The sequence below is a fragment of the Oncorhynchus keta genome, unplaced genomic scaffold (assembly GCF_023373465.1).
Source record: "Oncorhynchus keta strain PuntledgeMale-10-30-2019 unplaced genomic scaffold, Oket_V2 Un_contig_833_pilon_pilon, whole genome shotgun sequence".
Lineage (NCBI taxonomy): Eukaryota > Metazoa > Chordata > Actinopteri > Salmoniformes > Salmonidae > Oncorhynchus > Oncorhynchus keta.
The window spans coordinates 505673-521263 of record NW_026289992.1 but is presented as its reverse complement, the minus strand read 5'-3'; the positions used below and the strand labels follow the sequence as shown (position 1 = coordinate 521263).

General features: G+C 44.5%; 1 protein-coding gene across 1 annotated transcript in view; it reads left to right on the top strand.

Annotated features, from left to right (window-relative positions):
* The first annotated feature begins 10642 nt into the window (after positions 1–10642).
* Positions 10643–15591, top strand: part of tbc1d2b (TBC1 domain family, member 2B) — a 131066-nt gene continuing 126117 nt past the window's right edge. The window contains exon 1 of the mRNA XM_052512427.1: positions 10643–11155. Coding sequence (XP_052368387.1) covers positions 10817–11155 — 339 coding nt within the window. The 5' untranslated portion in view covers positions 10643–10816. The remainder of the gene's footprint in view (positions 11156–15591) is intronic.

Genomic DNA, 15591 nt, shown 5'->3' with positions numbered 1-15591 from the left:
GTAATACAGGTTATAAATAAGGTATCTACTGAGGTTATAAATAAGAGAAGGATGACGTCTGTTAACCAGTGATCTACTGTAATACAGGTTATAAATAAGAGAAGGATGACGTCTGTTAACCAGTGATCTACTGTAATACAGGTTATATTAGGGTAGAGATAAATAAGAGAAGGATGATGTCTGTTAACCAGTGATCTACTGTAATACAGGTTATAAATAAGAGAAGGATGACGGCTGTTAACCAGTGATCTACTGTAATACAGGTTATAAATAAGGGAAGGATGACGTCTGTTAACCAGTGATCTACTGTAATACAGGTTATATTAGGGTAGAGATAAATAAGAGAAGGATGACGTCTGTTAACCAGTGATCTACTGTAATACAGGTTATATTAGGGTAGAGATAAGATAAATAGAAGGATGACGTCTGTTAACCAGTGATCTACTGTAATACAGGTTATATTAGGGTAGAGATAAATAAGAGAAGGATGATGTCTGTTAACCAGTGATCTACTGTAATACAGGTTATAAATAAGAGAAGGATGACGTCTGTTAACCAGTGATCTACTGTAATACAGGTTATAAATAAGGGAAGGATGACGTCTGTTAACCAGTGATCTACTGTAATACAGGTTATATTAGGGTAGAGATAAATAAGAGAAGGATGACGTCTGTTAACCAGTGATCTACTGTAATACAGGTTATATTAGGGTAGAGATAAATAAGAGAAGGATGACGTCTGTTAACCAGTGATCTACTGTAATACAGGTTATAAATAAGAGAAGGATGACGGCTGTTAACCAGTGATCTACTGTAATACAGGTTATATTAGGGTAGAGATAAATAAGAGAAGGATGATGTCTGTTAACCAGTGATCTACTGTAATACAGGTTATATTAGGGTAGAGATAAATAAGAGAAGGATGACATCTGTTAACCAGTGATCTACTGTAATACAGGTTATATTAGGGTAGAGATAAATAAGAGAAGGATGATGTCTGTTAACCAGTGATCTACTGTAATACAGGTTATATTAGGGTAGAGATAAATAAGGGAAGGATGACGTCTGTTAACCAGTGATCTACTGTAATACAGGTTATATTAGGGTAGAGATAAATAAGAGAAGGATGACGTCTGTTAACCAGTGATCTACTGTAATACAGGTTATATTAGGGTAGAGATAAATAAGAGAAGGATGACGTCTGTTAACCAGTGATCTACTGTAATACAGGTTATATTAGGGTAGAGATAAATAAGAGAAGGATGACGTCTGTTAACCAGTGATCTACTGTAATACAGGTTATAAATAAGAGAAGGATAGTCTGTTAACCAGTGATAAATACAGATAAATAAGGGAAGGATGACGTCTGTTAACCAGTGATCTACTGTAATACAGGTTATAAATAAGAGAAGGATGACATCTGTTAACCAGTGATCTACTGTAATACAGGTTATAAATAAGAGAAGGATGACATCTGTTAACCAGTGATCTACTGTAATACAGGTTATTAGGGTAGAGATAAATAAGAGAAGGATGATGTCTGTTAACCAGTGATCTACTGTAATACAGGTTATAAATAAGAGAAGGATGACGTCTGTTAACCAGTGATCTACTGTAATACAGGTTATATTAGGGTAGAGATAAATAAGAGAAGGATGATGTCTGTTAACCAGTGATCTACTGTAATACAGGTTATAAATAAGAGAAGGATGACGTCTGTTAACCAGTGATCTACTGTAATACAGGTTATAAATTGATGTCTGTTAACCAGTGATCTACTGTAATACAGATAAATAAGAGAAGGATGACGGCTGTTAACCAGTGATCTACTGTAATACAGGTTATAAATAAGAGAAGGATGATGTCTGTTAACCAGTGATCTACTGTAATACAGGTTATAAATAAGAGAAGGATGACGGCTGTTAACCAGTGATCTACTGTAATACAGGTTATAAATAAGGGAAGGATGACGTCTGTTAACCAGTGATCTACTGTAATACAGGTTATATTAGGGTAGAGATAAATAAGAGAAGGATGACGTCTGTTAACCAGTGATCTACTGTAATACAGGTTATATTAGGGTAGAGATAAATAAGAGAAGGATGACATCTGTTAACCAGTGATCTACTGTAATACAGGTTATATTAGGGTAGAGATAAATAAGGGAAGGATGATGTCTGTTAACCAGTGATCTACTGTAATACAGGTTATAAATAAGAGAAGGATGACGTCTGTTAACCAGTGATCTACTGTAATACAGGTTATATTAGGGTAGAGATAAATAAGAGAAGGATGACGTCTGTTAACCAGTGATCTACTGTAATACAGGTTATATTAGGGTAGAGATAAATAAGAGAAGGATGACGTCTGTTAACCAGTGATCTACTGTAATACAGGTTATATTAGGGTAGAGATAAATAAGAGAAGGATGACATCTGTTAACCAGTGATCTACTGTAATACAGGTTATATTAGGGTAGAGATAAATAAGGGAAGGATGATGTCTGTTAACCAGTGATCTACTGTAATACAGGTTATAAATAAGAGAAGGATGACATCTGTTAACCTGTGATCTACTGTAATACAGGTTATAAATTGACGGGTAGTAGATAAATAAGAGAAGGATGACGTCTGTTAACCAGTGATCTACTGTAATACAGGTTATATTAGGGTAGAGATAAATAAGAGAAGGATGACATCTGTTAACCAGTGATCTACTGTAATACAGGTTATATTAGGAGATAGAGATAACCAGTGATCTACTGAGAAGGATGAAGGATGACGTCTGTTAACCAGTGATCTACTGTAATACAGGTTATATTAGGGTAGAGATAAATAAGAGAAGGATGACGTCTGTTAACCAGTGATCTACTGTAATACAGGTTATATTAGGGTAGAGATAAATAAGAGAAGGATGACGTCTGTTAACCAGTGATCTACTGTAATACAGGTTATAAATAAGGGAAGGATGACGTCTGTTAACCAGTGATCTACTGTAATACAGGTTATAAATAAGAGAAGGATGACATCTGTTAACCAGTGATCTACTGTAATACAGGTTATAAATAAGAGAAGGATGACGTCTGTTAACCAGTGATCTACTGTAATACAGGTTATATTAGGGTAGAGATAAATAAGAGAAGGATGATGTCTGTTAACCAGTGATCTACTGTAATACAGGTTATATTAGGGTAGAGATAAATAAGAGAAGGATGACATCTGTTAACCAGTGATCTACTGTAATACAGGTTATATTAGGGTAGAGATAAATAAGAGAAGGATGACGTCTGTTAACCAGTGATCTACTGTAATACAGGTTATATTAGGGTAGAGATAAATAAGAGAAGGATGACGTCTGTTAACCAGTGATCTACTGTAATACAGGTTATAAATAAGGGAAGGATGACGTCTGTTAACCAGTGATCTACTGTAATACAGGTTATAAATAAGAGAAGGATGACATCTGTTAACCAGTGATCTACTGTAATACAGGTTATTAGGGTAGAGATAAATAAGAGAAGGATGATGTCTGTTAACCAGTGATCTACTGTAATACAGGTTATAAATAAGAGAAGGATGACGTCTGTTAACCAGTGATCTACTGTAATACAGGTTATATTAGGGTAGAGATAAATAAGAGAAGGATGATGTCTGTTAACCAGTGATCTACTGTAATACAGGTTATAAATAAGAGAAGGATGACGGCTGTTAACCAGTGATCTACTGTAATACAGGTTATAAATAAGAGAAGGATGATGTCTGTTAACCAGTGATCTACTGTAATACAGGTTATAAATAAGAGAAGGATGACGGCTGTTAACCAGTGATCTACTGTAATACAGGTTATAAATAAGGGAAGGATGACGTCTGTTAACCAGTGATCTACTGTAATACAGGTTATATTAGGGTAGAGATAAATAAGAGAAGGATGACGTCTGTTAACCAGTGATCTACTGTAATACAGGTTATATTAGGGTAGAGATAAATAAGAGAAGGATGACATCTGTTAACCAGTGATCTACTGTAATACAGGTTATATTAGGGTAGAGATAAATAAGAGAAGGATGACATCTGTTAACCAGTGATCTACTGTAATACAGGTTATATTAGGGTAGAGATAAATAAGGGAAGGATGATGTCTGTTAACCAGTGATCTACTGTAATACAGGTTATAAATAAGAGAAGGATGACATCTGTTAACCAGTGATCTACTGTAATACAGGTTATATTAGGGTAGAGATAAATAAGAGAAGGATGACGTCTGTTAACCAGTGATCTACTGTAATACAGGTTATAAATAAGAGAAGGATGACGTCTGTTAACCAGTGATCTACTGTAATACAGGTTATATTAGGGTAGAGATAAATAAGAGAAGGATGACATCTGTTAACCAGTGATCTACTGTAATACAGGTTATAAATTAGGGTTAGATCTACTGTAATAAGGTTATAAGGAAGGATGACGTCTGTTAACCAGTGATCTACTGTAATACAGGTTATAAATAAGAGAAGGATGACATCTGTTAACCAGTGATCTACTGTAATACAGGTTATAAATAAATAAGAGAAGGATGACGTCTGTTAACCAGTGATCTACTGTAATACAGGTTATAAATAAGAGAAGGATGAATACAGGTTATAAATAAGAGAAGGATGACGTCTGTTAACCAGTGATCTACTGTAATACAGGTTATATTAGGGTAGAGATAAATAAGAGAAGGATGACGTCTGTTAACCAGTGATCTACTGTAATACAGGTTATATTAGGGTAGAGATAAATAAGAGAAGGATGATGTCTGTTAACCAGTGATCTACTGTAATACAGGTTATAAATAAGAGAAGGATGACGTCTGTTAACCAGTGATCTACTGTAATACAGGTTATAAATAAGGGAAGGATGACGTCTGTTAACCAGTGATCTACTGTAATACAGGTTATATTAGGGTAGAGATAAATAAGAGAAGGATGATGTCTGTTAACCAGTGATCTACTGTAATACAGGTTATATTAGGGTAGAGATAAATAAGAGAAGGATGACATCTGTTAACCAGTGATCTACTGTAATACAGGTTATTAGGGTAGAGATAAATAAGGGAAGGATGATGTCTGTTAACCAGTGATCTACTGTAATACAGGTTATAAATAAGAGAAGGATGACGTCTGTTAACCAGTGATCTACTGTAATACAGGTTATAAATAAGGGAAGGATGACGTCTGTTAACCAGTGATCTACTGTAATACAGGTTATATTAGGGTAGAGATAAATAAGGGAAGGATGACGTCTGTTAACCAGTGTAGAGTGAATAGTGAGGGGTTGACTCTGGGTCTAGTGGTGGATAGTGAGGTGTTGACTGTAGGTCTAGTGGTGGATAGTGAGGTGTTGACTCTGGGTCTGGTGGTGGATAGTGAGGTGTGGACTGTAGGTCTAGTGATGGATAGTGAGGTGTTGACTCTGGGTCTAGTGATGGATAGTGAGGTGTTGACTGTAGGTCTAGTGGTGGATAGTGAGGTGTTGACTGTAGGTCTAGTGGTGGATAGTGAGGTGTTGACTGTAGGTCTTGGGGTGGATAGTGAGGTGTTGACTGTAGGTCTAGTGATGGATAGTGAGGTGTTGACTGTAGGTCTAGTGGTGGATAGTGAGGTGTTGACTGTAGGTCTTGGGGTGGATAGTGAGGTGTTGACTGTAGGTCTAGTGGTGGATAGTGAGGTGTTGACTCTGGGTCTAGTGGTGGATAGTGAGGTGTTGACTCTGGGTCTAGTGGTGGATAGTGAGGTGTTGACTCTGGGTCTAGTGGTGGATAGTGAGGTGTTGACTGTAGGTCTAGTGGTGGATAGTGAGGTGTTGACTGTAGGTCTTGGGGTGGATAGTGAGGTGTTGACTGTAGGTCTAGTGGTGGATAGTGAGGTGTTGACTGTAGGTCTTGGGGTGGATAGTGAGGTGTTGACTGTAGGTCTAGTGGTGGATAGTGAGGTGTTGACTCTGGGTCTAGTGATGGATAGTGAGGTGTTGACTGTAGGTCTAGTGGTGTCTAGTGGTGGATAGTGAGGTGTTGACTGTAGGTCTAGTGGTGGATAGTGAGGTGTTGACTGTGGTCTAGTGGTGGATAGTGAGGTGTTGACTCTGGGTCTAGTGGTGGATAGTGAGGTGTTGACTCTGGGTCTAGTGGTGGGTGGTTGATAGTGAGTGGTGGATAGTGAGGTGTTGACTCTGGTCTAGTGGTGTTGACTCTGGGTCTAGTGAGGTGTTGACTGTAGGTCTAGTGGTGGATAGTGAGGTGTTGACTGTAGGTCTAGTGGTGGATAGTGAGGTGTTGACTCTGGGTCTAGTGATGGATAGTGAGGTGTTGACTCTAGGTCTAGTGGTGGATAGTGAGGTGTTGACTCTGGGTCTAGTGGTGGATAGTGAGGTGTTGACTGTAGGTCTAGTGATGGATAGTGAGGTGTTGACTCTGGGTCTAGTGGTGGATAGTGAGGTGTGGACTGTATGTCTAGTGGTGGATAGTGAGGTGTTGACTGTATGTCTAGTGGTGGATAGTGAGGTGTTGACTGTAGGTCTAGTGGTGGATAGTGAGGTGTGGACTGTATGTCTAGTGGTGGATAGTGAGGTGTTGACTGTATGTCTAGTGGTGGATAGTGAGGTGTTGACTGTATGTCTAGTGGTGGATAGTGAGGTGTTGACTGTATGTCTAGTGGTGGATAGTGAGGTGTTGACTGTATGTCTAGTGGTGGATAGTGAGGTGTTGACTGTAGGTCTAGTGGTGGATAGTGAGGTGTTGACTGTAGGTCTAGTGGTGGATAGTGAGGTGTTGACTCTGGGTCTAGTGGTGGATAGTGAGGTGTTGACTGTATGTCTAGTGGTGGATAGTGAGGTGTTGACTGTAGGTCTAGTGGTGGATAGTGAGGTGTTGACTGTAGGTCTAGTGGTGGATAGTGAGGTGTTGACTCTGGGTCTAGTGGTGGATAGTGAGGTGTTGACTGTGGTCTAGTGGTGGATAGTGAGGTGTTGACTGTAGGTCTAGTGGTGGATAGTGAGGTGTTGACTGTAGGTCTAGTGGTGGATAGTGAGGTGTTGACTGTAGGTCTAGTGTGGATAGTGAGGTGTTGATGGTCTAGTGTGTAGTGAGGTGTTGACTGTCTAGGTCTAGTGGTGGATAGTGAGGATAGTGAGGTGTTGACTTGGTCTAGTGGTGGATAGTGAGGTGTTGACTGGGTCTAGTGGTGGATAGTGAGGTGTTGACTGTAGGTCTAGTGATGGATAGTGAGGTGTTGACTCTGGGTCTAGTGGTGGATAGTGAGGTGTTGACTCTGGGTCTAGTGGTGGATAGTGAGGTGTTGACTCTGGGTCTAGTGGTGGATAGTGAGGTGTTGACTCTGGGTCTAGTGGTGGATAGTGAGGTGTTGACTCTGGGTCTAGTGGTGGATAGTGAGGTGTTGACTCTGGGTCTAGTGGTGGATAGTGAGGTGTTGACTCTGGGTCTAGGGTCTGTGGTCTAGTGGTGGATAGTGAGGTGTTGACTCTGGGTCTAGTGGTGGATGGGTGTTGACTCTGGGTCTAGTGGTGGATAGTGAGGTGTTGACTCTGGGTCTAGTGGTGGATAGTGAGGTGTTGACTGTAGGTCTAGTGGTGGATAGTGAGGTGTTGACTGTAGGTCTAGTGGTGGATAGTGAGGTGTTGACTCTGGGTCTAGTGGTGGATAGTGAGGTGTTGACTCTGGGTCTAGTGGTGGATAGTGAGGTGTTGACTGTAGGTCTAGTGGTGGATAGTGAGGTGTTGACTCTGGGTCTAGTGGTGGATAGTGAGGTGTTGACTCTGGGTCTAGTGGTGGATAGTGAGGTGTTGACTGTAGGTCTAGTGGTGGATAGTGAGGTGTTGACTGTAGGTCTAGTGGTGGATAGTGAGGTGTTGACTCTGGGTCTAGTGGTGGATAGTGAGGTGTTGACTCTAGGTCTAGTGGTGGATAGTGAGGTGTTGACTGTAGGTCTAGTGGTGGATAGTGTGGTGGATAGTGGTTTGACTCTAGGTCTAGTGGTGGATAGTGAGGTGTTGACTGTAGGTCTAGTGGTGGATAGTGAGGTGTTGACTCTGGGTCTAGTGGTGGTGAGGTAGTGAGTGTTGACTGTAGGTCTAGTGGTGGAGTGGTGGATAGTGAGGTGTTGACTCTGGGTCTAGTGGTGGATAGTGAGGTGTTGACTCTGGGTCTAGTGGTGGATAGTGAGGTGTTGACTGGGTCTAGTGGTGGATAGTGAGGTGTGACTTGGGTCTAGTGGTGGATAGTGAGGTGTTGACTCTGGGTCTAGTGGTGGATAGTGAGGTGTTGACTGTAGGTCTAGTGGTGGATAGTGAGGTGTTGACTGTAGGTCTAGTGGTGGATAGTGAGGTGTTGACTCTGGGTCTAGTGGTGGATAGTGAGGTGTTGACTGTAGGTCTAGTGGTGGATAGTGAGGTGTTGACTCTGGGTCTAGTGGTGGATAGTGAGGTGTTGACTCTGGGTCTAGTGGTGGATAGTGAGGTGTTGACTCTGGGTCTAGTGGTGGATAGTGAGGTGTTGACTCTGGGTCTAGTGGTGGATAGTGAGGTGTTGACTCTGGGTCTAGTGGTGGATAGTGAGGTGTTGACTGTAGGTCTAGTGGTGGATAGTGAGGTGTTGACTGTAGGTCTAGTGGTGGATAGTGAGGTGTTGACTGTAGGTCTAGTGGTGGATAGTGAGGTGTTGACTGTAGGTGACTGTAGGTCTAGGGGTGGATAGTGAGGTGTTGACTGTAGGTCTAGTGGTGGATAGTGAGGTGTTGACTGTAGGTCTAGTGGTGGATAGTGAGGTGTTGACTCTGGGTCTAGTGGTGGATAGTGAGGTGTTGACTGTGGGTCTAGTGGTGGATAGTGAGGTGTTGACTGTAGGTCTAGTGGTGGATAGTGAGGTGTTGACTCTGGGTCTAGTGGTGGATAGTGAGGTGTTGACTCTGGGTCTAGTGGTGGATAGTGAGGTGTTGACTGTAGGTCTGGTGGTGGATAGTGAGGTGTTGACTGTAGGTCTAGTGGTGATGGTTGACTCTGGGTCTAGTGGTGGAGTGTGTTGACTCTGGGTCTGGTGGTGGATAGTGAGGTGTTGACTGTGGGTCTAGTGATGTGGATCTGGGTCTAGTGGTGGATAGTGAGGTGTTGACTGTAGGTCTGGTGGTGGATAGTGAGGTGTTGACTGTAGGTCTAGTGATGGACAGTGAGGTGTTGACTCTGGGTCTAGTGGTGGATAGTGAAGTGTTGACTAGTGGGTTTGTCATTGCTGTGAATGTGAATGTCAGTGAACATAGTGGGTTTGTCATTGCTGTGAATGTCACCGTGGAGACGATGTGCTCCAGCAGTTTGTCACCATGGAGACGATGTGCTCCAGCAGTTTGCACATCCTCCCCAACAGTCTGGTAACAGTAGACAGTTGGTTTCCCTCCAAAAATCCATTGAATGATGCACATCTTCATGGTATGAAACCAGATCCTATGAGCAAGGTGTCTGAGGATTCAATATCGCCACCTTTACTGGACTTCTGTAGAATTAACACAGTACACAGCAAATAGCTGTGAAGTGCTATAATGAAAACACTTTGTTGGTAACAGCTGACAGTAGCTCTTTCTCTAAAAAAACGTTTGAATGGCACAAATACAGAAAGAGACAGCTAGCGAGAAAGAGAGAGAGAGATAGAGAGAGACAGCGAGAGAGACAGATACTGAGTGAGCGAGAGACATAGAGAGCGATAGAGAGAGCGAGAGCGAGATAGCGAGCGAGCGAGAGAGAGATAGCGAGCGAGAGAGACAGATAGCGAGCGAGCGAGCGAGAGAGACAGATAGCGAGCGATAGAGAGATAGCGAGCGATAGAGAGATAGCGAGCGAGAGAGATAGCGAGCGAGAGAGACAGATAGCGAGTAAGCGAGAGACATAGCGAGCGATAGAGAGAGCGAGAGAAGGGGTCAACACAGCAGGCCCGGTGAATCAGGTCAGTGGTCCACAGCTGCAGGCAGAACAACAGAACTGGACCAGCAGTACAACTGGACTGGGGACAAGGACAGCCAGGACTCATCAGGCCAGTTAATCCTGAGGCATGGTCCTAGGGCTCAGGTCCTCTGGGGGGTGAGACAGAGAGAGAGAAAGAAAAAGAGAGAGATAGAGGGGAATTAGAGAGAGGATACCCATATAGGACAGTTACAGACCCTATCCCCCGGCACCTAGGCAATGGCAGCATTTGGGGACAGAAACAAGGGGGGTTCGGAGGACACTGTGGCCCTGTAAACAGTTACACTTGGATGGGGTCAGTGTGAAAATGTTCTCTTCAAAACATGTTTAAATCCTGTTCTGTTAAATGTCAAGTATTTTAAAACCATCAATACTTCCAGTAACAGCGCTAGCATTGTGTTGTTTTTGTTTTATCACTATACTATTACAATTTGTAAAAAATACAGTAAATCGATCTTTGTTAATTGATTTCAAAAATATTAATATTTTTCTTTAATAATTGTATGTTTAAGTCAATTATCTACAACCTTTGTGATTTAAATTAGAAACACGTCAAGTAAATCGTGAAAAAAAAACATTCAGGTTGACTTTTATTTTGAAATTTAGCCTTATGCTCACTTGACCTTAATGTCGCTAGGTTCACAATGCTGAATGATCCCACCTAATTTTGTCTCCTTCCTGGACTGGACTGCCTTCCATTTTTTAAGACATATATTTTTGTTGTTAGAGCGGCCACTTGAGTGTCTGGTCAGTATAATGGATCATCTGTGACCGTGCGTCCGCTCTGGTGCAAGCCAAGACGAAGAAAGTTGGGGAAAGATGCACGAAGAGGATGGCGGAGAGGAGAACTCTTCACGAGACCTACGGGTTCTGGCCTCCAATTCGGTGGACGCAGGCGAACCCGAATCACTGAAGGACCCGGTCGCGAAACTATGCGGTTATTTGACTAAACTCGCTGGAAAAGGGCCGCTGCGGGGGTTTAAACTCCGCTGGTTTGTGTACGACGAGAGGAAATGTTATTTGTATTACTTCAAGACTCCCCAAGACGCCTTGCCGCTGGGACACATAACGATAGGCGAAGCCAGCTTCAGCTATGATGTGGAGGGGGATGAGGGGCAGTTTGAGATTCGCACCGCGGGGAAGGAGTTTGTACTCAAGGTAAATATAATCTACATTGTTTACAATTCTATAGTTACGTGAAGTTTGGTGTTCAATGCATGTGATGGCGAGTGAATATACGTCCACGATTGACATAATTATTTTGCATAACAATATATGTCACAGTGTCACGAGCACAACAAGTAGTTCTAGACACACCCTTTAATACGGCCTATAGTTTTAGGAAGTATGGTCTGCATGCATTGGTACATGGCAACTAAGTGACAATATGTTGGGAAACTGTCATTAGTCTGTGCTGTTACAATGTATCAACTGCATCTCACGTTACAGAATGGAACGTAGCCTGTTGAATCACGTGGGATGTAACGTAGCCTGTTGAATCACGTGGGACGTAACGTAGTGGGACGTAACGTAGTGGGACGTAACGTAGTGGGACGTAACGTAGTGGGATGTAACGTAGCCTGTTGAATCACGTGGGATGTAACGTAGTGGGACGTAACGTAGTGGGACGTAACGTAGTGGGATGTAACGTAGTGGGACGTAACGTAGCCTGTTGAATGACGTGGGACGTAACGTAGCCTGTTGAATCACGTGGGATGTAACATAGTGGGATGTAACGTAGTGGGACGTAACGTAGTAACGTAGGGATGTAACGTAGTGGGACGTAACGTAACGTGGGGGATGTAACGTAGTGGGGCGTAACGTAGTGGGACGTAACGTAGTGGGGCGTAACGTAGTGGGGCGTAACGTAGTGGGATGTAACGTAGTGGGACGTAACGTAGTCTGTTGAAGCACGTGGATGTAACGTAGTGGGGCGTAACGTAGTGGGACGTAACGTAGTGGGACGTAACGTAGTGGGACGTAACGTAGCCTGTTGAAGCACGTGGGATGTAACGTAGTGGTGGGATGTAACGTAGTGTTGAACGTAGTGGGATGTAACGTAGCCTGTTGAATCACGTGGATGTAACGTAGTGGGACGTAACGTAGTGGGGCGTAACGTAGTGGGACGTAACGTAGTGGGACGTAACGTAGTGGGGGACGTAACGTAGCCTGTTGAATCACGTGGACGTAACGTAGTGGGATGTAACGTAGTGGGACGTAACGTAGCCTGTTGAATCACGTGGGATGTAACGTAGTGGGACGTAACGTAGTGGGACGTAACGTAGCCTGTTGAATCACGTGGGACGTGGGGATAACGTAGTGGGATGTAACGTAGTGGGACGTAACGTAGTGGGATGTAACGTAGCCTGTTGAATCACGTGGGATGTAACGTAGTGGGACGTAACGTAGTGGGACGTAACGTAGTTGGATGTAACGTAGCCTGTTGAATCACGTGGGACGTAACGTAGTGGGATGTAACGTAGTGGGACGTAACGTAGCCTGTTGAATCACGTGGGATGTAACATAGTGGGATGTAACGTAGTGGGATGTAACGTAGTGGGACGTAACGTAGTGGGACGTAACGTAGCCTGTTGAATCACGTGTAGGGGGCGTAACGTAGTGGGACGTAACGTAGTGGGACGTAACGTAGTGGGATGTAACGTAGTGGGACGTTGAACGTAGTGGGGCGTAACGTAGTGGGGCGTAACGTAGTGGGACGTAACGTAGCCTGTTGAATCACGTGGGACGTAACGTAGTGGGGCGTGGGGCGTAACGTAGCCTGTTGAATCACGTGGACGTAACGTAGTGGGACGTAACGTGGGGGCTGTTGAATCGTGGGATGTAACGTAGTGGGGGGCGTAACGTAGTGGGATGTAACGTAGTGGGACGTAACGTAGTGGGACGTAACGTAGTGGGACGTAACGTAGTGGGGCGTAACGTAGTGGGACGTAACGTAGTGGGACGTAACGTAGTGGAATCGTAACGTAGTGGGACGTAACGTAGTGGGACGTAACGTAGTGGGACGTAACGTAGCCTGTTGAATCACGTGGGACGTAACGTAGCCTGTTGAATCACGTGGGACGTAACGTAGTGGGACGTAACGTAGTGGGACGTAACGTAGTGGGACGTAACGTAGTGGGACGTAACGTAGTGGGACGTAACGTAGTGGGATGTAACGTAGCATGTTGAATCACGTGGGACGTAACGTAGTGGGACGTAACGTAGTGGGACGTAACGTAGTGGGACGTAACGTAGTGGGATGTAACGTAGCCTGTTGAATCACGTGGGACGTAACGTAGTGGGACGTAACGTAGTGGGACGTAACGTAGTGGGACGTAACGTAGCCTGTTGAATCACGTGGGACGTAACGTAGTGGGACGTAACGTAGTGGGACGTAACGTAGTGGGACGTAACGTAGTGGGGCGTAACGTAGTGTTGAATCAATGGGACGTGGGATGTAACGTAGTGGGGCGTAACGTAGTGGGACGTAACGTAGTGGGACGTAACGTAGTGGGACGTAACGTAGCCTGTTGAATCACGTGGGGGGCGTAACGTAGTGGGACGTAACGTAGTGGGACGTAACGTGTGGGATGTAACGTGTGGACGAACGTAGTGGGGCGTAACGTAGTGGGACGTAACGTAGTTGGGCGTAACGTAGTGGGACGTAAGTGGGGCGTAATCACGTGGGGCGTAACGTAGCCTGTTGAATGACGTGGGACGTAACGTAGCCTGTTGAATCACGTGGGACGTAACGTAGTGGGACGTAACGTAGCCTGTTGAATCACGTGGGACGTAACGTAGCCTGTTGAAGCACGTGGGATGTAACGTAGTGGGACGTAACGTAGTGGGATGTAACGTAGTGGGACTAACGTAGTGGGATGTAACGTAGCCTGTTGAATCACGTGGGACGTAACGTAGTGGGACGTAACGTAGTGGGACGTAACGTAGTGGGATGTAACGTAGTGGGACGTAACGTAGTGGGACGTAACGTAGTGGGATGTAACGTAGTGGGATGTAACGTAGTGGGACGTAACGTAGTGGGATGTAACGTAGTGGGACGTAACGTAGTCTGTTGAAGCACGTGGGATGTAACGTAGTGGGACGTAACGTAGTGGGACGTAACGTAGTGGGACGTAACGTAGTGGGACGTAACGTAGCCTGTTGAAGCACGTGGGATGTAACGTAGTGGGACGTAACGTAGTGGGACGTAACGTAGCCTGTTGAATCACGTGGGACGTAACGTAGTGGGATGTAACGTAGTGGGACGTAACGTAGTGGGATGTAACGTAGCCTGTTGAATCACGTGGGATGTAACGTAGTGGGACGTAACGTAGTGGGACGTAACGTAGTGGGACGTAACGTAGTGGGATGTAACGTAGCCTGTTGAATCACGTGGGACGTAACGTAGTGGGACGTAACGTAGCCTGTTGAATCACGTGGGATGTAACGTAGTGGGATGTAACGTAGTGGGATGTAACGTAGTGGGACGTAACGTAGTGGGACGTAACGTAGTGGGACGTAACGTAGTGGGACGTAACGTAGTGGGACGTAACGTAGTGGGACGTAACGTAGTGGGACGTAACGTAGTGGGACGTAACGTAGTGGGACGTAACGTAGCCTGTTGAATCACGTGGGACGTAACGTAGTGGGATGTAACGTAGTGGGATGTAACGTAGCCTGTTGAATCACGTGGGACGTAACGTAGTGGGACGTAACGTAGTGGGACGTAACGTAGTGGGACGTAACGTAGTGGGACGTAACGTAGTGGGATGTAACGTAGTGGGACGTAACGTAGCCTGTTGAATCACGTGGGACGTAACGTAGTGGGACGTAACGTAGTGGGACGTAACGTAGTGGGACGTAACGTAGTGGGACGTAACGTAGTGGGACGTAACGTAGTGGGACGTAACGTAGTGGGACGTACGTAGCCTGTTGAATCACGTAGGACGTAACGTAGCCTGTTGAAGCACGTGGGATGTAATGTAGTGGGACGTAACGTAGTGGGATGTAACGTAGTGGGACGTAACGTAGTGGGATGTAACGTAGCCTGTTGAATCACGTGGGATGTAATGTAGTGGGACGTAACGTAGTGTTGACGGGGGCGTAGCGTAACGTAGTGGGACGTAACGTAGTGGGACGTAACGTAGTGGGACGTAACGTAGTGGGACGTAACGTAGTGGGATGTAACGTAGTGGGATGTAACGTAGTGGGACGTAACGTAGTGGGACGTAACGTAGTGGGATGTAACGTAGTGGGACGTAACGTAGTCTGTTGAAGCACGTGGGATGTAACGTAGTGGGACGTAACGTAGTGGGACGTAACGTAGTGGGACGTAACGTAGTGGGACGTAACGTAGCCTGTTGAAGCACGTGGGATGTAACGTAGTGGGACGTAACGTAGTGGGATGTAACGTAGCCTGTTGAAGCACGTGGGACGTAACGTAGCCTGTTGAATCACGTGGGACGTAACGTAGTGGGATGTAACGTAGCCTGTTGAATCACGTGGGATGTAACGTAGTGGGACGTAACGTAGTTGGATGTAACGTAGCCTGTTGAATCACGTGGGACGTAACGTAGTGGGATGTAACGTAGTGG